Genomic DNA, 23,379 nt, shown 5'->3' with positions numbered 1-23,379 from the left:
CACCCTGCGTTCGATGTCTCTCGGACGACGAAGATTCTACGCCGTCCGGCCAATCCCGTCCAAGGTCAGCGGGGGCTCAGCTGCGGTTATGGAACGTGATTGGCCGGACGGCGTAGAATCTTCGCTGTCCGAGAGACATCGAACGCGGGGTCAGTGTCATAGTCGTCCATGGTGTCATATACATTATTGGTGGTCTAAAAAGCTACCAAAATCTCCTCTATCTTACAAAAACCAGTTACCTCAAATTTTATGAGTTAATTATGGCCTCTTTCAATCACTTTTTCAAGTTTATTCCCACACTTTGATTTTAATCGCTACAAGCAGGCATGAAACGAGTAGACCATCAAATACCTAAAAAAAATACTGGACAAATATGCTGCAAGACTGATGCTCCAATAACGATTCGGACAAAATGCTTCGGCCTTCGAGAATGCTGCCTCAGCCCTCAAGTATGCATTTGTGTGCTTTTCTGACTTTTCTGCGATGGTCGTTTCTTTACATAAGAGAGGATCAATAGCCACGCTGCTAAATGCTACCACGTTGCTATCGCATTTCGCAAGGTGACGTCACATATTGTGGTAATGTTGAAGATACCGAGCTTGTTGATGTCCCCACGGAAACCCAATTTGACAGGTGTGATAGCACTAGCAGCGCGCTGGTAGCGGCCGTATAGGCGGCGGAACGGGGAGGGCACCGGGGCACTGTGCCCCCCTTTGATTTTGGCATTTTAACATTAGCCCTATGGGCGTTGCATGGAAAGAATGGGACCAAAAGTCGGCAGTGCCCCCCCCCCCCCTTAATTCAGGGCGTTCCGCCGCTACTGAGCGGCCGTGAAACAGGGCTCCGACTTGCTGCACCCGTTTACGTATGTTACTTGTCAGGAGGGCTGCTAGCAAACTCGATACGTGCCAGTGGGCTTCTCATTAGAGATGGGAATCTCGGGGGGGGGGGGGCTGAAAACGAAATACTGCTCTTTAAGTCAATGGTACTGCATCCAGCCCGCCTCCATCTGCCCGGCCTAGACCCCCCCTCCTGAAATATTGATATCTCCACCCTTGCTTCTCATGTCACATTTGATAACAGCATTGACTGCACTTATTTCTAGTAATTATTGAACGGGGCGGATGCTTTAGCGCTAGCGATGCTAGAAACGGGAGGCAGTCAAGCAGGTAAGCTTATCATTTACAGAGGCATCAACCGAATTGCAGAATTGACACATCATCCTTGTGACATCACTGACTCAAAAACTGCACTCTGACGCCTTCACTTTTATTATCCCGAAAAAAAAAAACGCGAACAACGTTTATGGTTCAAAAATAAGCGTGGCAGCGATGTATCCACGTTCCTCGCGATCAAAAGCGCCATCTTAAAATACCACTCGTCTAAGACCAACAACCGCATACCATTTCGTCTGCCAGACACTTTTACCCGTCTGACCCAGCCGCACGGCGTCAATAGCCCCCAGCGCGTCCAGTAAATGGCCCACTGGACTGGTCACGAGCGGATGTCGGCTTCTCTACTCGCCGTATTCCATCTCCAGCTCCTTGTTCTTCTTCTTCTTTTTCTTGGGAGTGGCCTCCTCCTGAGTGTCATTTAGCTCCATTGTCGAGTCCCCGTTCACCTCATCCAGATGCTTACGCTTCTTTTTCTTCTTCTTCGGCTCCTCAGCATCTTCAACTTGTGACATATCCAGCGTAGTGTCACCATTTTCGCCGTTCTCACTCTTATTCTTCTTCTTCTTTTTCTTCTTCTTTTCTGACTTGGCCTCCACCAGGACGCTCTCATCCATGGCTTCCTTCATGACCTCGGCGTTCTTGCGTGGGATCTCGCCAGTCTCGTAGAACTTGAGTCGCTCCTCAACCTGTTCGCGAAGCTTCTCACCAAAAACGGTGTTGGTTGTCTCTGAGAAGCAATCGATACGGCTGGCGATGCTGCACTTGTTGGCGAGATAGCGCGAGATGCGTCCCTTGTTTTTGGCACCGGCGCGTCCGATGAAGGTGGAATGGAAGAGAAGGCCGTATTTGGGCGTGTTACCGCGTGTCTTGAGCGCACGGAAGAGGGCCTTCTCGGCGCCCAGAATCTGCACCGTGGAGGCCGGGTACTTGGCCAGGTTGGTGAGCGATCCGGCGTGCGAGATGAGGCGCGCGGCCACCGTGTCACCGACCAGCTCGCCCAGGTTGGGCGCCACCGCACCCATCTTCTCCTTCAGGTAGTTCTGCAGGCTGGTGCGGTACTCGGACAGCGCCACCACACGCTTGGCGAACATGTCGATGTTGATCAGGTCCAGTGGGGAGATGTCCATGCCCATCGACGACTTGGACGCCTCGTAGATGGCCTGCGCCTTGGCCGAGTCCATGAGGATCTCCTCGAGCTGAGGGATGATCTCCTCAGTCATCTCCTTGCGGTTGCGGATGAGCTGCGTGCAGCGCGCGTACATGTAGTTGTTGGGCACGATCTTGACCAGTTCCGGGAAGTGATACGAGTACCACTCGCGGATGCGCATCGAGAACGTGTTCACGTCCTTGTCCAGCTGGTCCAGCAGCGCGATGCTCTGGATGATCATGTTGTCCGACTTGTTGACGTTGAACTTGACCTTGGCACGCGAGTAACTGTGGCCGAGACCGAGCTGCGCCTTGCCCGAGTTGACCAGTGTGAAGCCCTTGACCATGTTGTGGACGTGCAGCCGGATTCCGCGCAGGATCTCGGGCACGGCACCCGTGTGCTGGCACTTGACGCCGAGCGCCTCGGAGATGGCGGCGCCCAGCTTCGGCTCCGACACGCCCAGGACCACCTTCTTGCGCTTGCTGGGCAGGTTGGTGTCCAGGAACAGCTGCAGGTCCTCGGTGGCGATGCCCTCGGACACGGCGTTCATGTTCTCCAGGGCGTTGGCGCCGGTCTTGAAGGGCGCGAAGCCCGTCAGGTGGACGATCGAGTTGAACTTGGCCAGGTCGGTGACGGAGGCCTCCACCTCTGGCAGCAGCATGCCCGTCTCCTCGAACTCCTTGACGCCGAACAGCACGTAGCCGGCGGCGTGCTCAAACAGCACCTGCATGCCCGCCATGGTGGTTCACTGCCGACAACGGGAAGGGTGGGGAGTGCACATTGTTAGACATTTGGTACGCTCCATTTGACATTTGTTGTAGTCTTGTTATAACTTTCAACAACATTTTTTTTCTCCCAAATATACATAAAAGAATAAAATTCGACGAAACAAGTATCGTTATTATTCATATCATTTCAGCATAAGCGTATTTTTATACTGCATTTACTCGTGATGAACCTTTCCGTAACAGAGCCAATATTTGACGCTTCCTGTGCAAACCCCGATGTCCACCGACCAATGGCAATCGGAGTTTGGGAAATTTCGGAAAGGTAGCATAATTGAATTTAAGCTTCTGGGATATCACCGATTATGGCGATCTATAGGCGGATAGTATCGGTCATCGGTGCCCAGTGGTAAGTACCACCATAAGATCTCTATGAGTACCACAAAATGTCAGTACAACAGAAAAGCGCCAAAGATTTGTGTCACGTGCAAGACGCCTTCTTTCTTTCAAATACCAGTCAAATACTGCCTGAAAACTGAAAATGCTCCTTCATTTCTTCATTTGGTCCTGGCCTAGAAGCAAGAATTTATGTGAGGTATTTAAGGTGGGGATTATCCAGGGTGTGGGGTTAGGTTAGGGGTGGGTCTATTTTTTCCAAGCTCATGTCGGTTTTATCAAATTGCCACGTAATATCAACTTCAACAAGAAGCATCTTAAGACAGCAAGTGTTATAACAGTGAAGTGAAAAGTGAAGCAGCAACTCCCTTACTAATGCTCAATCCTTATTACAACATTTATCAGCCTTAGAAGAGATGCCAAGGTGAAAATGATAAGTGCGCCGACCACCGGAAGGCCCTGGTAACACACAGCTACACAAATGGAGCGTGACGAAAGCACAAAACACAGGAAGACCGTGTCTTAAGACATCATAGATGTAAACTTTTATAATGTCAAGGCTATGCCTCATAGACGGCATCGAGTTCGAGTGCACGTCCACAATCGGTATGTGAGGACACAGCCCGCCCAGCAAACAGGCTGCTGCAAAAAGCGATGCAAAAAAGGATCGGTAAGTAAATGAAGGACGCAGACACCTGTGAATGAACAAATGATAAAAATAAGCCATTCATCCAGACTAACACTAAATAACAGCTCAAACATGGGTAATAAAAGCCTCCGATCCTGCCTACGTTTAGTGCCGCTGCATAAACAACACTATCGCAGTTCATTCTTATGTTTCTCACGGTAACTTAGTCATCAAAGGTCAAATTGGAGTTCTAATCGAAAGGCAGTGTAACCGCTACTCAAACCCAACAGCGGTTATCGCTGCCGGCCGACTACCCCGGCGGCGCCGACCCCGCTGAGTTACGCCCGTGTCGCCAGCGGTGCCGGCGTGGCGGAGACGCCCTGTACCAGCCGGAGGGCAACCCATGTGACCGGCCGGTGGGCGCCGGCGTCACCCGGAATGGACAGCAGCAGCGGCGCGGCTGCCAGCGCTTCCACTCGGCCGAGGAGGTGTGTCGCCGGGGCTGCGGCCGGAGGGGCGGCCCGCGCGCGGACACAGCGGCAGCCGAGGACGGTCGGTACGCCGGGTACGAGTCGGACGGCGGCGGCCGGCCGTGCAGCCGCTCCGGCCCGGCCCGGACACTAGCCGGCGGCTGCGACAAGCGGGCCACCGGCTCGCGGCCCGGTACGCCCTGCGAGCGGTTCAAGTCGGCCGAGGAGACGTGTCGCTCCTGCCCTAAGCGGGGCGGGGACCGACAGCGGTACGGAGACCCCGGAGGGCGCAACTACACCGTCTACACGGCCCAGGTGCAGCAGCCAGAATTCGCCGGGAAGCAGCTCTCTGTGCAGGCCTCCCCAGACGGGCCAACCGCAAACCAGCCAGTGACGGTCCCCTGTGGACAGGACACCAAACTCCCACACTGTCCGGATCCAAACGAGATAACCGAGGAGATAATCCATACACGGGAGCACCGCTGGCACATCCCGTCGGCGGCCCCGGCGGTGAGTGACCCGTGTGCCTCGCCGCCGGGGCCGGGGCGGCGCGGCGGCCCCGGCTCCTCGGACGGCTCGCTGGGGACGGCGCCGCGCTCCCGGAGGGCGCCGGTGCCCCTCGGCGAGTCCGACTCGGACCGCGGCCGCCGCGCGCCGCCGTCCGAGCCCGGCGTGCGGCGCACCCGCAGCGAGCTGCTGGCCGGACGGCAGCTGGTGGCCCGCATCGCGCGCCAGGTGGAGCTCGACGACGGCACGGCCGCCGAGCACCAGCTCGTGTACCGGCTGAGCGCCCAGTACAGCCGACAGTTCGCCGACTACGACTCCGGCTCGGAGAGCGACTCCGAGAGCGAGCGGCGGCCGCCGGCGTCCGAGCCGGGCACGGAGCGGACCGGTCGCTCCAGCCGCACGGCCGACACGGTGCTGCGGATCGAGCGACTCCGGCTGGAGGAGGTCAGCGGCACGCCCAGCTCGTCCGACACCGGCGGCGCGCCAGCCGGCTCCGGCAGCCCCCGGCCGGCGCCCCGCTCGGCGAGGCTCGCCGAGCCGCCGTCCCCGCTGCCGCGCCGCCAGGTCACCTCTGAGCCGACCCTGCCGGCGCCGGCAGTGCGCGCTCCGGCCCCGGCCACCAGGGCCACCCGCAGCCTCGACTGCCAGCCAGTACCGCTGGACGGCAGAGAGGGACGCACTAAGAGGCTGCGGACCCGTGGAGCGCTGACTCGACTTCGGCAGGCCAGTGTCACCAGGCTTAACGAGGAGCGACAGCGACAGCTGCTCAATGAGCGCACCATCATACAGAACGAAGTCCAGCTGGCGGGGAAGCCGTCACCGGACCAGCCGGCGGGGAAGCCATCCCCCGACCAGCCGTCAGACGGAGCAGACGACGGCGGTCGGCGGGACATTACCGTGCTGCACGCGCAGAACCTGCTGCCGGCCGACTACCAGGGCCCCGGCTCGCGCGGGGACGCCGCCTCCGCCGCCGCCGAGCCCATCTACCAGAACGTGGATGCGCTGTACGACGGCGGCGCCGGGAAGCCGGCGGACAGTCCCGGCGGATTCTCGCCCGTGCAGCCGGAGGCGGCGTCCCCGTACCTGACCCGCGCCGACGACCTGTACCAGCCCGACCAGGCGCGGTACAGTGAGAACGGAAACTACGGGGAGTACGGCGCCGCCCGGTCGCCCTACCTGGACACGTCACCGGCGGGCCGCTCGGGCCGCGCCCGGTTCGACGACGACGACCATCTGGGCGCGGCGCTGTACGAGCAGCGCTACCAGCCGCGCTGGGACAACTCGCCGTACCTGAGTCGGCCCACCGGCGGCCCCGCGCCCGCCGCCGCCCCCGGCACCGACATCCGGGCGGGGGCGGCGCCGACGGGCGCCCGGCTGCAGCGCCAGGGAGGCCAGCAGAAGCTGGGCGTCGGCCGGCGCGGCGTCGGGCTCGGCCAGCGTCTGACGAGCGGCTTCAGCTCGCTGCGCCAGCGCGGCGCCGCGCTCTACCGCCGGCTGTCCGGCGGGAGGGGACAGGCCGGACGGGGACGGGGCCGAGGGCGCGCCGCGCCGGCCCGACTCGCGGCCAGGGGCGCGGGCAGAGCCGGCGGCCGTCGTCCGGGCGGCAAGGCTGACAGCTGCAGCTGCTCCGACTCGGACAGCAGCTGCGGCGCCGTCAACTGCTCGTTCCTCTTCTACTTTAACGGAGACGGCGGGCCGAGTCCGTTCATGTGCAACATACCGGCTGCCATCACCGGCAGCGGCGCCGGAGGAGCAGGCTCCATGCCGAAAAAGTACTGTGGAATGTGTGACTGACACCAAAACAACAACAAATATACATAGTGCAATAAAAGCCACCAGTGTAATGAAACTGCCCTGGGTAGAACAGGACTGGTCACCGGATAATTGCAATGCTCTTGTTGATCTAAGTTGACAAGCAGTAAAATATCAGCTGAAGTCACATCTACTCCACCATTGCAATTGGTTCATGGTAAAGAGAGAGAGAGAGAGGGGGGGGGGAGAGAGAGAGAGAGAGAGAGAGAGAGAGAGAGAGAGAGAGAGAGAGAGAGAGAGAGAGAGAGAGAGAGAGAGAGAGAGAGAGAGAGAAAGAGAGAGAGAGAGAGAGAGAGACAGAAACATAGACGAAACAGAGACAGAGATAGAAGTAACTAGAATAGTTAGGTATTGATTAATTGATCATGGCTATGCTGTATAAAAAATTTACTGTATGCCTGGCCTATTCAAATACATTAGCCTGAGGGGTGTGGTAATAACTGGTGTAAGCAAAGTGACCACGGTCAAAAACGAATTACCAAGTCAACATTTTGGGGTGTCCTCGTTCAAAAAACGGCTAAGAGCTTCGGTCTAAACAATTATTTTATCGTTGGCATACAGTAAAATACATACCAAACTCGGCCGGTGATAAATTTTCAAGACCTCAGTCCTTACTGATTTTTGAACTCGGCCTTCGGCCTCGTTCAAAAATTCAGTAAGGACCTCGGTCTTGAAAATTTATTTACACCGGCCTCGTTCAGTATTATATAACACATCAGCCAGACCCGCCTTTTAACACATCTTACCTCAAGCAGTGGGCTGGTGCAAGTATTATCTGAATTCTGATGCTCTCTGCCACCAGAAAGTCTTTATGTTACCTTGTGAAGTAAGCTTTCTGTGAAAGAAAAAACAACTGGTAAGTTTAAGTGTAATGTAACCATAAGGCTATATGGGTGGGCTAAGGTGGGTTGGTATGTAATATAATGTGCAATAAAATGTTCTCAGTTAGGTAGGTAAAGATCATTTTTCATATTTGTTAACCCGCGTCCCATAGGGCTATCGGTGGACCCTGCCACCCGTAGGGGGGGGGGGGCATTTCGGCCCCCTAAAGGCCGCCCCACACTGGAACTCGCATGCGGGTTTTGAGTTTGCGGGTTTTGAGTTTGCGGGCACAATACTAATTCATAGTGATTAGACTGCTCCCTTCAGGGAGTGGTAGGTAACTTCATGAATGCAGTGAAGCCGGTACACCTTCAGAAACTTGCATATATAGTCGCAATACCAGCAAAACGAACCAAAAATCGACTCCAACGATAAACCCGCAAACCTCGCAGACCTCGCCGGGCTCGCAGCGAGGAAAATCGAAAGGTGACTCAAAATCAACTTTTGGAATGCGATGCAAGGTCGCTCGCAAGCTAAAAACATGCAGACTCGCTTGTTAGATGGTAGTGTGAGTCACTCTGTTTAGATCGTATTACTTGCTTTTGAAGAAACCCGAAAACCCAAAAACTCGCAATCCGCATGCGAGGTCCAGTGTGGGGCGGCCTTAAAATGACCATCCCACCTTAACATTAGCTTTGAGTTGAGATAGCCAAATTGGTGGCCATGGCATGAAAATACCGGTTTGGGCACTCACCACATCGAAATTTTAGCTTTAATTCGGAGATATGGAATTTCAAACTTGCAGTTTTCGGATTCTCAGGGGCTAATGCATTGGTATGCCCCCTTAGAATTTGTGACGTCAACGGAGATCTAACGATTTTTAAATCTTTTACTAAAACGTATGGTAGCACGCCGTGGTATATGCTGCTTTGCGCGCAACAAATGCCGCACTTTCAAATAAAGTCGCTAGGAACAGCGGGGGCGTTCCACGACAAATCGACAAATAAAAAATTAAATTTGCACCCTCATATTTTATTTTTCGTTGAAAACTGGTGTAAGGGGTTGTGATGGGCGGGGAAGCCAGCTGTGACAAGGATTTTTTTCTCCGAACAACGGTTTCCGAGATATAGCCTCGGGCAATTCCTGGAGGTCGCGCTGCAGCCCTATGTTTGGCGGCCTATAACTAAAAAACTATTGGTTTTCTACGATAAAACCTTTATATGGTTCAACTCACAATCAGCCAACAAACATTTTGGCTATCTCGGATTTTCATTTTTTGAAAATTTTGATCACGTGACCTTTTGACCTATTTTTCGAAGAGTGACCTTGATATTTTCCCCACTGAAAGTTGCAATTTTGTCTGATGACGATTAAAGCCTTATCGATTGTCATTCATATGCGAAAATAAAAAATGTGGATATCGCCCTGCGTTGACCTCAGGTCAGGTAATTTTTATTACCTGTCCATTATTACGAGCGGGAGCGACAGCGAGATCTCGAGAATAAAGCAAGCTAGCGACAAGCGGTAAACGGTGCAGGGTACACACGGATAAGGTCTATAATTTTTACTGAGGTCATTTTCAGGTCAGGTCAAAGATGACGTCACAGGAGCAAAAAGGAAGTCAAAATTGCAGCACTACATATATATGAAGTTTTTCTCGAATAACTTTCAAGGTATCCCAGCTAGGAACAAACCAATAGCACCATCGTGATCCTCTCGTCGATCCGCATCGAAACACATGTATGTTGACCTCGAAAGGTCGAAAGGTCAAAAGTTGACCTTAGGTCACGTGACGAGCGGGAGCGACAGCGAGATCTCGAGATTAAAGCAAGATAGCGACAAGCGGTAAACGGTGCAGGGTACACACGGATAAGGTCTATAATTTTTACTAAAGTCATTTTCAGGTCAGGTCAAAGATGACGTCACAGGAGCAAAAATGAAGTCGAAATTGCGGCACTACATATATATGAAGTTTTTCTCGAATAACTTTCAAGGTATCCCAGCTAGGAACAAACTAATAGCACCATCGTGATCCTCTCGTCGATCCGCATCGAAACGTATGTATGTTGACCTCGAAAGGTGGAAAGGTCAAAAGTTGACCTTAGGTCACGTGACCTAAGGTCAACTTTTGACCTTTCGACCTTTCGAGGTCAACATACATATGTTTCGATGCGGATCGACGAGAGGATCACGATGGTGATATTAGTTTGTTCCTAGCTGGGATACCTTGAAAGTTATTCGAGAAAAACTTGATATATATGAAGTGCCGCAATTTTGACTTCCTTTTTGCTCCTGTGACGTCATTTTTGACCTGACCTGAAAATGACCTTAATAAAAATTATAGACCTTATCCGTGTGTACCCTGCACCGTTTACCGCTTGTCGCTATCTTGCTTTATTCTCGAGATATCGTTGTCGCTCCCGCTCGTAATAATGGACAGGTCATAAAAATGACCTGACCTGAGGTCAACGCAGGGCGATATCCACTTTTTTTATTTTCGCATATGAATGACAATTGATAAGGCTTTAATCGTCATCAGACAAAATTGCAACTTTCAGTGGGGAAAATATCAAGGTCACTCTTCGAAAAATAGGTCAAAAGGTCACGTGATCAAAATTTTCAAAAATTGAAAATCCGAGATAGCCAAAATGTTTGTTGACTGATTGTGAGTTGAACCATATTAAGTTTTTATCGTAGAAAACCAATAGTTTTTGAGTTATAGGCCGCCAAACATAGGGCTGCAGCGCGACCTCCAGGAATTGCCCGAGGCTATATCTCGGAAACCGTTGTTCGAAGAAAAAAATCCTTGTCACAGCTGGCTTCCCCGCCCATCACAACCCATTACACCAAGTTTAAGCAAAAAATAAAATATGAGGGTGCAGGGCACTTGTCGATTTGTCGTGGAACGCCCCAGCGGAGATCTCAAAAAGTAAACAAAAGTAAAAGTCTAATATCTTGAAAACCGGTGAATATTTTTCGATGAAATTTGGTAGATATTCGTTTTTGCTCTTTCTGAACCGAGCGACATCACTGTCATTCCAATTCATTAACTTTTTTGAAGGTGGGAGGGTCCCTTTAACCCGCGCCCCGCTGGGCTATTCAGCCATACGCGCCCTGCTAGGGGGGGGGGGGGCAGATTCTGCCCCCCTGTCTAACTTCGGAACCGATGGTCGTAGAAAGACGGGGAAAACGGCAAGCGAAAGCTCTCAACAAGGCGGATCTTTAAGAGCCCATTTTTTTTGCTTAAGTGGGTCAGAGGTCAGGTCAAGGTCAGGTCAAGGGTACAAAATGCAAGTTTCTACAGTATCGGCCTTGCACCGTAGTTGCCGAAGAATGGACTGAGACTGATTGCCCAAGACGTGTTCTTAGGCTATCAAGACAATATTTGTTGCATACAATATCATTCAAAGGTCAAGGTCACGTCAGGTCAGGTCACCAAAAACAAAATATAGAAAAGGGCATGTGCAACACATGTTTTATGGGTCATTTTATTCATAGAATTCAATAGGCACACTCAATAAGTGATATGGACCACCTCTGGATGAATTTCAGGTCGAGGTTAGGTCAAGGTCAGCCGTCAGGCCAAGTGAGGTCAAATTCTGAAGTTGGTTGTTAAGGCTAAAAAGGTGTATAGTTGATGCAGTTTTTCACGGTGAATCGAATGGTGCTATTTTTTTATTTCATACGAGGTCTGGAACTTCCAAATGAATCATTTTTCAAAAGTTTTATCACTTTTGTGTGTCGTGACATCATAAAATTTTGAATTACCGTAAAATGGGGTGTTAAGGGACAGTGGGGTGTTAAGGGACAATTGCCTGGGAAAAACTTTGAGTCATATTAACTTCCTAATTTGAGAAGGTTCAATAAAAACTTCAGTGTGGTAGTTGACACTGTTTTGCTCTTGACCATAGGAGAAAATGGTATGGTTTTTCATGCAAGTGATTTGGTTCAAAAATGGATTTGAAAATCATGCTACATTTTCACAAAATTGAAACACCTCCAAAACTCTGTGTGTACCACATAAACTAGTGGTTGTACAGGGAAAATGAATGCATAGGTGTATTGTCACATGTATTGCACATGTTTCCTGAAAAACTTGTGCAAATCCACCCATTCATTCATCATCCTCTTCCTCTTTTCCAGATACATGCATATTTTGAGGTCGATGTGGGGTGCTAACGAACAGGGAAGAAAAAATAAAAAAAAATAATATCTAAATATAATTTAATTAAGTACGCATGGAAAACACCAAATTTCACATAAAATGCTGGCAAGTTCATGCTTTTATCTCGAACACATCTTAAGTTATGTAACAAAACATCTCAACACTCTCTTTTACAATGATGGGTCAATGGAGACTGATGTAAGTAAATGTAATGTCATCATAAAAAGGCTAAAACAAAGAGGTCAACATAATGACAAGTGACAAGCTTCAACATGGGTTTTATTGATGACAGAAGATTACTTTTTGGTTCTGTTTACCTTATAATTAGCACATTTTCCACAAGCGTAAACCGCATTACACGTAATTGGCTAAAAAGGTCATTAGTGGTGAATGAACCTGACTTGTTTTGTGACAGAATATGCGAAACATTTCAATAAATAAATTGTGTGCCCTTCCACACCCCAATTGTGGGCATTTGATGACCATTTCTTGGAATAATATAGGTGTCCCTTAACACCCCACATTGGGGTGCTAAGGGACAGTGATGAAAAATAATAAAAAATAATATGCAGGACAAATCTTAAAAACTTTAATGTGGCAGGCATGTAAAGCACCAAATTCCACATAAAATGCTGACAATTTGATGCTTCTATCTCCAACCATTCTTGAGTTATATAACAAAACACCTCAAAACTGTCCCTTAACACCCCATTTTACGGTACTCCATTTTTTTAACCGATTCTTCAAAAAATTGGTACCTAGGCGTGTAGGTGCACATAGACCACTTCTCTGACATGTATTTCATTTTTTTATACACTCCAAATTTTGGATTTATAATCATTTTTCCAAAAAGTCAGTTTTCTGAGAAAAAATTGGGCCAAAATAAAAAATCAAAAAACTGAGATAGCCGTTTGATAGACGAAGTAGAAACACGTATAACCTTTTTTGCTACGTCTCGATTCCTTTACAAATAAAGATGTTAGCGGCGTTTGAAATATTGCCGTTTTTTAGGCGAAAATGGCGAACATGACATCACTTAACGTCATTTTCTCAAAAATCTCCCGACGGATTTCGCTCAAATTTTCAGGAAACGTCTTAAATTGATGTATGATAAGGTACTGAAAGTTTGACGTCGCTGGCGTAATGCGTTTAGAAGTTGTTGGCGAAAGACGGGAGGTGGAGGGGGGCAGATCCTGCCCCCCCCCAGCTGGGCGCGGGTTAAGATCTTGGAAAGCCAGCTTTACCATTGCAGCATAATGTTTCCCCATTTTTCATTATCTTTAATGTATGAAATAATGTCGCACATAATACCAAACTCAAATGTCAAAGCTGGTGCCTAACTGACCAACAAATGATCAGAGAGCTGTTCACGGGCCCTGTGTGCGGTCGGACCGCACACAGCCTCCAAGCTCCGCCCACCGCGTCCCTACGTCAGCCTTCCGTCACCGCACACAGCGATCGCTGTGGCCGGTCGGGACTGGCCACAGCGGACCGTCCACCGCACGCAGCCGTGACGTCAGAACCGCCTACCCATCCCCTACCCCCACGCCTGCTGGACGCACCGCACACACCGCACGCAGCAGTGTGCGGTGCCCGTGAACACCCCTCTGAATTAATTCGACAATCTGAGCGGTGAACTGGAAATTGAAATGGAACCCAGATAGAGTAACAACTTCACCAAAAGCATTCTATGCTATTTGGCTCAATGTACACCTAAAAGGAAAATTGCATTACCTCTGCTGGGTATCCTGGAAATCTATGACATTTTTCCTAAATCTATACGATTTTCCCAACGAATCTCACACTCGAAACAAAATGTCGCAAAATGCGACCACACACGTGTTTATCGAAACCGATACAAAACTGACGCAGATATGGAATGTGACGCAGTAATGGGAGGAATAATTATAGGAATAATAGAAAAAGTAATACTTGTTAAAGTAAATGGCTAAAAACATAAAAAGTCAGACGTAATTTCATTTCAAATTTAAATGAAACAAATTGAGAAAAATTTTAAAAAACAGCGGAAGAACTCTTATTTTGAAACTCTTGGGGCATTGCTGTTTCCATAGCAACCATCGATGCTGCGTACTAATTTGTTTTGATGTGTTTGTCATCATAAGTCATCATCGTATACCTCTTTCGACATTAGTTTAAGAAATTTTTGAGGAGTCACATTGCTGGTTTGGGTGGGATACTAGAGATATTTGAATTTCATTTCCATAGCACCGTAATTTAACCCATACAAATGCTACGTCAACGTGGGTCTCAAATTTGGACGTTGTTACCCGCGTTGCTGAGGCATATTCGGATCCCTAACGCCGTAGCGTAGCATCGGAAGACACGTCCAGAGCGGGTACCTATAGCATATAGGGCCTTGCCTATAGCTTGGGACATCGTGATGAATTTTAATGTAACGCCTCAGGCCTATAAGTAAAGTAATCTTGTCTCAGGCCCACTGTCACAGGCCCTAATCCTGAGACAGAATACAGAGCTGGTAGGTTAGGTACAGGTCTCGCGGGTTTTAGCGATAGGTTTTGCATCTAGAAAAGTTTGGTGTACTTCAGGCTATGTCTTCGTCGTTTTAAGTGTTGAAGATGCAATCGACTTGTTGGTTCACAAACCGGCCACGATCGTGTAAAATGGCCTCATCGTAGATCGATTAGTTTCTGAGATATAACCGGAAATGTAAAAGTGCAAAACCTACCGCTTAATTTCGCGAGAGCCGTACCTACCAAACACCTTGAGGCTGAACGGTAACGTTTGACCCATCACCCAAGGACCCAACCTCAGCTTTGCATCTGCAGGACCTCGAAGTTCCCAGGTCATAGCCATTGCTTGGACACAAGATGGTCATGCTGTGCACTGTGTAGTAGCTGGGTAACCGGAAATTACGATGATAGTGGCGCGGGGCAGAGGACCATCGTATTTATTTTGCAGGTGACCGCTGACCGGCTGAGCCATGCCGCGGACCGTGGCCCGACCTCCGCGGTTCACACCGCAGGAGTGGACTCTAGCAAATAACATCAAGTTCCACAATGCCGAGGCCAACTCCAACACAGCCGAGTCGCTCATGGCCGAGTGCAACCGGCTGCGCGATGAAATAGTCGTTCGCACCAAACAGTCACAGGTGGGCTAGTCGGCAAACCACACTCCTCGGTGACCAAAGTCATGCTAAAATGGGAATGCTTATGCAAGTATACAAGGACGCCGTGTACCTATGCATTTGAATTTTTACGTGTCATTGATCTGGTAGAAGCGTCGCCTTAGGGACATGCGCGTGTTTGGCTGACTATTAGATTTGTTCAGGACGAGGCGGACAAGCGGCTGGACCAGCGTGTGGAGCAGCTCGAGTACTGGAAGTCGGAGCTGGACGGGAAGCTGGCTGAGGTGAAGCAGCGCATCGACACGATGGACGTGACGCTGGTGCGCGTGATGAAGGCCGAGTGTGACCTGCAGGACCCGCTGCAGCGCGCCAAAGACTGTCTGGAGATGAGGTACGGCGACCCGCTGTTCTAGGACCCGGTCAGACCGACACACGACACACGAGAAGAGCTGGCTGGCAGTACCTGCTATATACTTTCTTAGTCTCAAAATTGTTTCATCCGTGCTGTTGTTAGTGAGTGACGCATAGGTCATGAACCTACCTGCGATACAATCATAGTCCCGATACGGCAATAAGTTTTTCCTGTGAGGTTCATCGGTAAAGTTACATCACCGACCGCTCAATGACCCCGCCCACCACATGTCTCTTCCTCGCCGGCCCGTGTTGGCCGCAGGGAGCGTCGTCTGGGCGTAGACCGCGTGCACGACGACCCCGAGCGGCAGCTCATCAAGGAGGTGGAGGTGATGGAGGGCGCGCTGGAGATGCTCTGCCGGTCCCGCGAGCAGGCCAAGGAGCAGGTCAGTCGAGCGAGGGGTTCCGGAGCTGGCGGAAAAGTCACACGAGTGGGAGATTGCGAGCCGGACTCATCACATGCTATTATTTTTCACAAAGAGTCGGATGCTAAAGAAAATGATTGAAAATCAAGCTTTCAGTGCATACGAGTCGCATACGAGTCGTATATGCTGAGATGCTGGGACCCAAGGTCCATTAGGTTCATGTACGAGCAGCATAGCCTTCTATAATTGAAACATCGTATGTTAGTGTTGATCCGTCGTGAGCAGCCAGTCTGTACCAGTCACACCGCACGTGCCGTGTCCGGCAGCTGCGGCGGCTGCGAAAGGCCAAGTACCAGCTGGAGCGGGACATTGAGCGCAAACAGGCGGCGCTCGACATCGACCGGAGCATGCGCGATCTGAGCCTGCAGTCGGCCGGCATGGAGCTGGTGGCCGGAGACGTCAACATCGACACAGAGTAAATACGGTGACCATACGGAGTGTCTCAGCAGGGACAGTTTGTCCTCCGGTCCTCTTACCATGGTCAGTTTGTAGTTCATGGCCCACGGACAGATTTCAGACCATGACATGTGCGTGCTTTTTATTGTGTCGGGGCCGGGGGTAAGGCAATGAACTGTGCCGGATTACAGGGAATTAGCTTTTTTCATTGTCGGGGCTGCTTGTAGACTGACTGGAGCATTTGCCAGTTGTTGATTTCCTGTGCTCATGGTGTGTCGTTTCGGGAACTAGCGAATGAAGTTTAGTACCGCCGTTCACCGGTGGATGGCGCTAGCTGGTAGTTTCGGCGAAAACTCCGTCTGAGATGTTTGAAGGCTTCCCTTAATCCCTTGTTCAAACATGGACCCCGTCAGCCCCGGCAGAGGTATTTGTCCAGTGTACACCGCACCTGAGGACGGGTCAGCTGAGGGAGGGGAGTCACTATTGTGGCCTGAGGAATGCTGCGCCGGTCGGGGGACGGAGTCGGGAGAAGGGGGAGGGAGGCAGCACCGTTCTTGCGGTGACGGGCTGGCTTGTCGCCTCAGCGTGGCATACGCTCAGTCGGCGAGGCGCTGCGCATGACCCGGGAGCAGCTGAGAGTCCATATAGACAATTGGCTCGTTTGTAAGCACGAGCACTTGGAATGTTGCTGGTGCAGAATTTTAGCATAGGGACGATGTTTTTTGTGCCAAATTTTGTGTAGGTAGGTACAGTCTGTCTTAAAAGTACCGCGCAAAGTGACGGTGGATCCATCAAGCCTGACCGAGGAAGGGCCTGCTATAATTTGAAAGTCACCGAACCAATGGAGCTGGGGAATGGACGAGGATGTCCATTGCTTCGGTGACTCAAATTTGGCAGTCCTTCATCGGTCAGGCTTGATGGATCCACCGTCACTTTGCGCGGTACTTTTAAGACAGACTGTACAGTCTGTCTTAAAAGTACCGCGCAAAGTGGCGGTGGATCCATCAAGCCTGACCGAGAAAGGGCCTGTTTTAATTTAAAAGTCACCGACCAATTGACCTAGGGAATGGACAAGGATGTCAATTGTTTCGGTGACCCAAATTTAGCAGGCCCTTGCTCAGTCAGGCTCGATGGATCCACCGTCACTTTGCGCGGTACTTTTAAGACAGACTGTACATGTAGGGAATTTATAGAAATTTATTGTGACAAAGTTTCCCAAAAAATCGGTCCATTTTTTTAAGATATCGAGGTTTTAGTGACGTCATAATTTGAGTTTTCGAAAAGAAACGACACATGTTTAAAAAAATCACGGGTAGGCACAGAAAAGACATAAAGACATGCCGTAAACGTCATTGGACTGCCAATACCTACCATGAACAATCAAATTACCATCTTCGATTTTTGATTACCTATCGTTCTACGGTTTCCAAAATCTTGAATGGAATCTTGGCAATTTATTGTGACTACATCACGACCATGATGAATGCATTTCATAACCCGCACCCAGCTGGGGGTCCTGGAATTACACGCCCTGCTGGTGGGCGGGGTGTTTGAACACCCCCCTTTTAGCTCGGCTCCTGGGCCATGTAGCGATACGGGGAAAGCGACGTTCGAAAAAGCGTAAGGAATAATGGCGAAATTTATACTTAGGTCACTTTTTCGGTCAGGTCAAAGGTCAGGTTACCAAAGGTGTTTTGGACCCATGCTACTGAAAGCCCAATTTCATGTGTTTGATCTGACCTTGACCCGACCTGTGACCTTGAAATTCAACTTTCAGGTGCTCATCCTAATTGTCTCGTCGCGTTCTCTCGTTTGCCTTCTCGTCCGTTTTGCTGCGTCTATTGCTTCTTGAGTCGGGTAGCTCTATTGGTTCCCGAGTTGTGCGCCGCTTTTTGAAGAAAAAAAATGTTGAAATAATCGGTCCAGCCGTTCTCGAGATCTGGGAGCGCCCCCTGTACGTGCGCACGTGCACTGCACGTCGTGCAGTAGCACCTTAACCGCAACACATGGGAATGCATAGCCTGGTGGCTGCCTACCTGTACGCCAAGTTTCAGCGAAATCGCCCCAGTAATTACCGAGTTGTTGAAATGGGAACAAATTTGGCACCTCTTCTTTTTGTATTTTGCACGTGCAGTGGGGGTCACTCACATAGATCAAGAGTCTCCGACCTTTCGTAGAAGGGATGCAGCTACCCTACAAAAAATTACCGCAAGACAATCGCTCAAGCGGCTGCTGAGATACGAGCCTTTCAAAATCACTACTTTTGCAAAACAGCTTTAACACCCTTGACTTTTCACGTGGCACGTGCCACGACGGTCACTGAGATGTATCAAAAGTAGTCAATTACGGGGTAGAAGGGATGGGGCTACCCAGCAAAAAAGACCGCAGGCCAATCGGTCTAGCGGTTGCTGAGATATAAGCCTCTCAAAAGCGTTACAGGCCGGGCCGGGCCGGGCCGGGCCGCTCATACTGATATTTTTCCGTTATATTGCAAAGACTCGCTTCGCTCGCTGCGCTCGCTCGCTCGTAACTACTAAGCAAATGTTCAAACGGATGCCAGGAACATGTTAAACTAGAAAAAGTGAATCAAGGTCCTCAAAGATCAATGACCCTGACCTGACCTTTACGTGACCTTGGCACCCACCGTAATGCATGCCGCATGGGACGAACATCATTTGACATGTTTGGACGTTTACAACACAAAAAAGACTGGAAACGCGCGGATAATGTGATCTGACATACGTTGAATCGCGATTTCGGTCAAACATGGTCTCGAGAAAAAGGCCAGGGGTCAAAGGTCATTTGGGTCAAGTTCATGAAAGAAAAAGAGTATGTGTAAAATTGATCAACTCTGGGGTACTGAAAGTTTCGTCGCGATCGTCCGCCTTTTGAGCGAGATTATTCGCGAAAAACCGAGGGGGCGGGACGCGGGTCCATCCAACTACCCCTACACATGCGAGAGTTAAAATACTAAAATAAAGTCATGATATGAACATATTTGCTGTTTAAGAGATTTTTGTAGATTTAGTCCATATAACAGTGTTCGCCACGGGCCGCAAAATCCCAGTCCAGCCCGACCCAGGCCCATGGGTTGACAGCCCGTCCCAGCGCGAACCCATGCATAGTAAAATTGTTGAAGCCCAGCCCGGTCTAGCCCGTCCAGCCCGGACCAGCCCGTCAACAATGAATGGATCATAGACACCAAACAGGTATTACATATGTCACCCATAGGCGCAAAGAAACAATCTTTTGGGAGCAGCATGCACAATGCACATTGCACATATATGCTTTCATTCGTTTTTTTAGTCTTGCACAGTAAAAAGCTAGTTTTTGTTTTTAGCTCAGTCGCGAACCTCTGAGTCCACTTTACAGTCCTTGTCCCAGCCCACCCACACTCACCACAGCCCATCGATTATTTATCCCGGCGGCCGCTGGGCTTCCGCGCCACCCGCCGGCCGCTGGGGGGCATATAGTTGCCCCCCCTTTACTTCTGCGACGATATCGTCGCAACGCGAAGAGATAGAGAAGCGAAACTTTGCACACATCTTTCGGAATACCTAGCCAAGGTTGTGTCCAAATTTGGTGTCGATCCCATTTGAAATGACGTCACAGTGACGTCATAAGTGAAATTATAGATTTGCGACTCTCATATTCCTCACGATACATCAGATATATGGGACCGAATATAAAGGGTCGATTATTGGTAAGAAACTAGATGGAAGTGTAGTTAGATGTTTTAGGATGACAGCAGGTGCTGTCTAGTTCATTTACAGTTGAGTTTCATGCTCAGCGTCATCAGAAACAGTCCATATCGGAAAACGACAAAAATTTATGACGTCACTATGACGTCATCTTAGGTGCTACAACCACCAAACTTTCCTCAAACATTGCCTAGGTATTCATTTGAAGCTATGCGAAGTTTCACGTTCGTAGCTCATCAGGTTTCGGAGATATTTCACAAAACGTAAAGGGGGGCAACTTTATGCCCCCCCCCCCAGCGGCTCGTGGGTTATATTTGAGGGCCCAGCCCAGCCCGTGACCCAGCCCAGCCCATGACCCATTGGCTGGCCCGGCCCATGGCGAACACTGCCATATAAGTCCACTCGCCAGAAAGCCCGTCGTGAAAACGGCTATTTTTCGGCAGACTGGCTTCCTCTTCGGGTATAACTTTGAGCCATTCAGTTAGCGATGTCGATTCTGCTCCGGAGTCGGAGTTAGTAATATTTTGGTGACTCTGGGTTCAACTCCGATTCTACTGTCCTGGCTCAGACCCATTCTAATCTTGCTCCACCCCATCATTCAGATCGCAAATTCGCCAAATTCTAAGATCGATGGAGATCCTATATCGATAAAAACGCGCATCGATCTAATGCGAAAAGGCTCCAGACCGGTCACATGCATGGAAGAGATTATACCATGGAGCAACCTATGTTTTTGGCGGCGTTTCAAGCTAACAGGCCGGTTACCTTAGTGTTCGTGCAAGCATCGTGCAAGTATCTCTAGGGGACGAGAATTGTTGACGACACGTGCGAAACGTCAGAAATTAGTGAAAAGCCTGTGTGAATACCACCGTCACTTATTTTCCTTCTCAGTAGCAGTAACCTTGGCAGTAACAGCGGGAGGTCTGGGAGAGGGTCAAAGCGTCCAACCCTTCCGGCGCCCGTGCCTTCGCTATCGCTTTCAGGAACACGCGCGCGGCCGCTATTGTGCGCCCGTCAAACCCAGCCCGCCCTTTGACAGCGGGCGGGTCATCAGCGGTCCGCCCGCGTCCCTTCCTGTGACGTCACTACGGTCCTGGAACGCAAGCGAAGCGTAGCCCAGCGGTGCATTGTTGTCATTGTTGTGGGTATATACTACATAGGCATTAAAAACAATCAGCTCGGCTAGCATCATGTCTCTCTCGTCCAATAGTGTAGAATGGTGTGTAATTTGACCTCCAAAGATGAACATTTTTTAAGGTCGAGCTCATGACCTGACCGGTAAAACTCATGTGGCATCCCAATCGATTGCCTATTGTAAAACTGAACGCATTGCAGCTGTTTTTACTGCCTTTCCACGTCTCATTCACATGTTAACCCTCGCCGGCACAGGCCATTTTGCGTCCTTCGACGGCACAAGGGGGGGGGGGTACGACCCCCCCCCCCCCTCGCGTTTGGCCCCTGATCGAGCTAGAGCTTCGCGGAAAAAACGAGCGTGTTGCCCGTCACGAGACGAAGCCGATGATACCCAATTTTAAGGTCTTAGCTCATCGGGTGACCTTCCAGGTCAGGTCAATGACCCGAAAACCGGGGAAAATCGGGACCTGTTAGAAAGTCGTAAATTGTGGCTGCTATGTGGTTTTCCGGGGTGCTGATCACGAATATCGTGTTAGTTTTGATCAGAGATGATGTCTTTAAGCATTTAGACCAGGTCGGGTCAGGTCAGGTCAGATCAACCGGTAGGGGTTGTGACGGGTATTCGTAATACGTGTCAACCGCCTCTGACAGCTTCGTAACATGTTACGAAGGCACCAAAACTACTTCGTAAATGTTCAAATGGTTGCCAAATTCGAATTCAGCTCCAAAAACTAGCCTAGAAACATGTAAAACTCGAAAAAGTGAACCGAGGTCACCCGAGGTCACCAAAGGTCAATGACCTGACCTGACCTTCAGGTGACCTTGACACCCACCCTAATGTATGGGAGCGACATCAAATCACATGTTTGAACGTTTGAAACCACAAAAAGCTTGCAAACGCGCGGCTAATGTTAGCCGACATACGCCGAATCGCGATTCCGGCCAAACATGGTCTCGGAAAAGAGGTCACAGGTCAAAGGTCATTGGGGTCAGGGTCATGAAATTTTCAGGGTAGGTGTAAAATTGATCAATGCGAGGGTACTGAAAGTTTCGTCGCGATCGGTCGCTTTTTACGCGAGTTATTGGCGAAAAACCTTAGGGGGGGTTGCATCAACCCCCCCCCCCTGTGCCGGCGAGGGTTAATTGTTCAAAAGTGCTTTTTCGACTGCTTAACCCTCGCCGGACGCCGCCACAGGGGGCGTCCGGCGTATGGGGGTATGCATGCAACGATCCACTAAGGTTTTTCGCGAATAACTTCGCAACGCCCTCACTGCCAGAGGAGATGTCACAGGGAAATGAAACTTGCAGGATCTAGTATTCATTATGAGTCTCACAACTTTTATATCTCGGATTTTTCCTAAAGTACTACTGTTATCTGTGCTAAAGGTCATATGAGGTCAGGTCATTTTCGTGACCTCACCATTTATGTCAATGGGGAAAAATAAAAACAGCTATTCTGGCGCCGGCAACGATCTACAACTATCTCAAGCACACAGAATCGTGATTTAATGCACTCCTTGCAAGGTTAGATGCGTACTTTTGCAATGTTGACCTTGCGTGACGTCATTTATGACGTCATCAAGGTGATATTATTTTTTTCGTTAATAACTCTTGATCAAATTGAGCTAGCCCAACCACTGCAACGGTTACTGAGGCATGAAATATATGCCTCTCAAAAGCGTTACAGGCTGGGCCGGGCCGTTATATGTAAATGCTGATATCTTTCCGTTATCTTAACCCTCGCCGGCACAGGGGGTGGGGGTTGATGCACCCCCCCCCCCTAAGGTTTGTCGCGAATAACTCGCGTAAAAAGCGGCCGATCGCGACGAAACTTTCGGTACCCTCGTATTGATTAATTTTACACCTACCCTGAAAATTTCATGACCCTGACCTAAATGACCTTTGACCTGTGACCTCTTTTCCGAGACCATGCTTGACCGGAATCGCGATTCGTAGTATGTCGGCTCGCTTTAGCCGCGCGTTTGCAAGCTTTTCGTGGTTTCAAACGTTCCAACATGTGATTTGATGTTCCTCCCATGCATTAGGGTGGTTGTCAAGGTCACCTGAAGGTCAGGTCAGGTCATTGACCTTTGGTGACCTCGGCTCACTTTTTGGAGTTTTACATGTTTCTAGGCTAGTTTTTGGAGCTGATTTCGAATTTAGCAACCATTTGTACATTTACGAAGTAGTTTTGTTGCCTTCGTAACATGTTACGAAGCTGTCAGAGGCGGTTGACACGTATTACGAATACCCGTCACGACCCCTACCGGTTGACCTGACCTGACCTGACCTGACCCGACCTGGTTTAAATGCTTAGAAACAAAATCTCTGATCAAAACTAACACGATATTCGTGATCA

At 50.0% G+C, this 23,379-nt stretch overlaps 3 protein-coding genes across 26 annotated transcripts in view; 2 read left to right on the top strand and 1 right to left on the bottom strand.

The window, feature by feature from the left end:
* Positions 1-155: 155 nt before the first annotated feature.
* Positions 156-23,379, top strand: part of LOC122367868 (tektin-1-like) — a 27,466-nt gene continuing 4,242 nt past the window's right edge. Inside the window, exons 1-5 of one of the 24 annotated variants that reach the window (XM_043341371.1) lie at positions 156-449; positions 14,788-14,977; positions 15,157-15,344; positions 15,627-15,750; positions 16,056-16,204. In XM_043341371.1, coding sequence (XP_043197306.1) covers positions 14,810-14,977; positions 15,157-15,344; positions 15,627-15,750; positions 16,056-16,204 — 629 coding nt within the window. In that variant the 5' untranslated portion in view covers positions 156-449; positions 14,788-14,809. Of the gene's footprint in view, positions 450-7,620; positions 7,717-13,927; positions 14,345-14,627; positions 14,978-15,156; positions 15,345-15,626; positions 15,751-16,055; positions 16,205-23,379 lie in introns of those variants that run through there. The other 23 variants (XM_043341350.1, XM_043341360.1, XM_043341359.1 and 20 more) reach the window with 23 other exon arrangements.
* Positions 1,254-13,756, bottom strand: LOC122367867 (nucleolar protein 56-like). Its single transcript, XM_043341346.1, has 3 exons — positions 13,582-13,756; positions 7,607-7,695; positions 1,254-3,070 (listed from the first exon to the last, which is right to left on the bottom strand). Exon 3 carries the CDS (start codon positions 3,059-3,061, stop codon positions 1,517-1,519), a length of 1,545 nt encoding a protein of 514 aa, XP_043197281.1. The 5' UTR covers positions 3,062-3,070; positions 7,607-7,695; positions 13,582-13,756; the 3' UTR covers positions 1,254-1,516.
* On the top strand, positions 3,492-6,883 carry LOC122367865. Its single transcript, XM_043341344.1, has 2 exons — positions 3,492-4,113; positions 4,428-6,883. The coding sequence occupies exons 1-2, from the start codon at positions 4,006-4,008 to the stop codon at positions 6,840-6,842; spliced, it is 2,523 nt and encodes an 840-aa protein (XP_043197279.1). The 5' UTR covers positions 3,492-4,005; the 3' UTR covers positions 6,843-6,883.

The sequence above is a fragment of the Amphibalanus amphitrite genome, unplaced genomic scaffold (assembly GCF_019059575.1).
Source record: "Amphibalanus amphitrite isolate SeventyFive unplaced genomic scaffold, NRLGWU_Aamphi_draft 000902F_arrow, whole genome shotgun sequence".
NCBI lineage: Eukaryota > Metazoa > Arthropoda > Thecostraca > Balanomorpha > Balanidae > Amphibalanus > Amphibalanus amphitrite.
Note: the sequence above shows the minus strand (reverse complement) of the source record. Positions and strands in the feature narration are given on the sequence as shown.

Excerpts from the sequence above, each read along its gene's own strand:
- LOC122367867 (XM_043341346.1), bottom strand. The coding sequence starts at position 3,061 with ATGGCGGGCATGCAGGTGCTGTTTGAGCACGCCGCCGGCTACGTGCTG.
- LOC122367865 (XM_043341344.1), top strand. The coding sequence starts at position 4,006 with ATGCCTCATAGACGGCATCGAGTTCGAGTGCACGTCCACAATCGGTAT. Across the intron at positions 4,114-4,427 it reads AGCGATGCAAAAAAGGATCG|CGGTGCCGGCGTGGCGGAGA; the intron begins GTAAGTAAATGA and ends CCGTGTCGCCAG.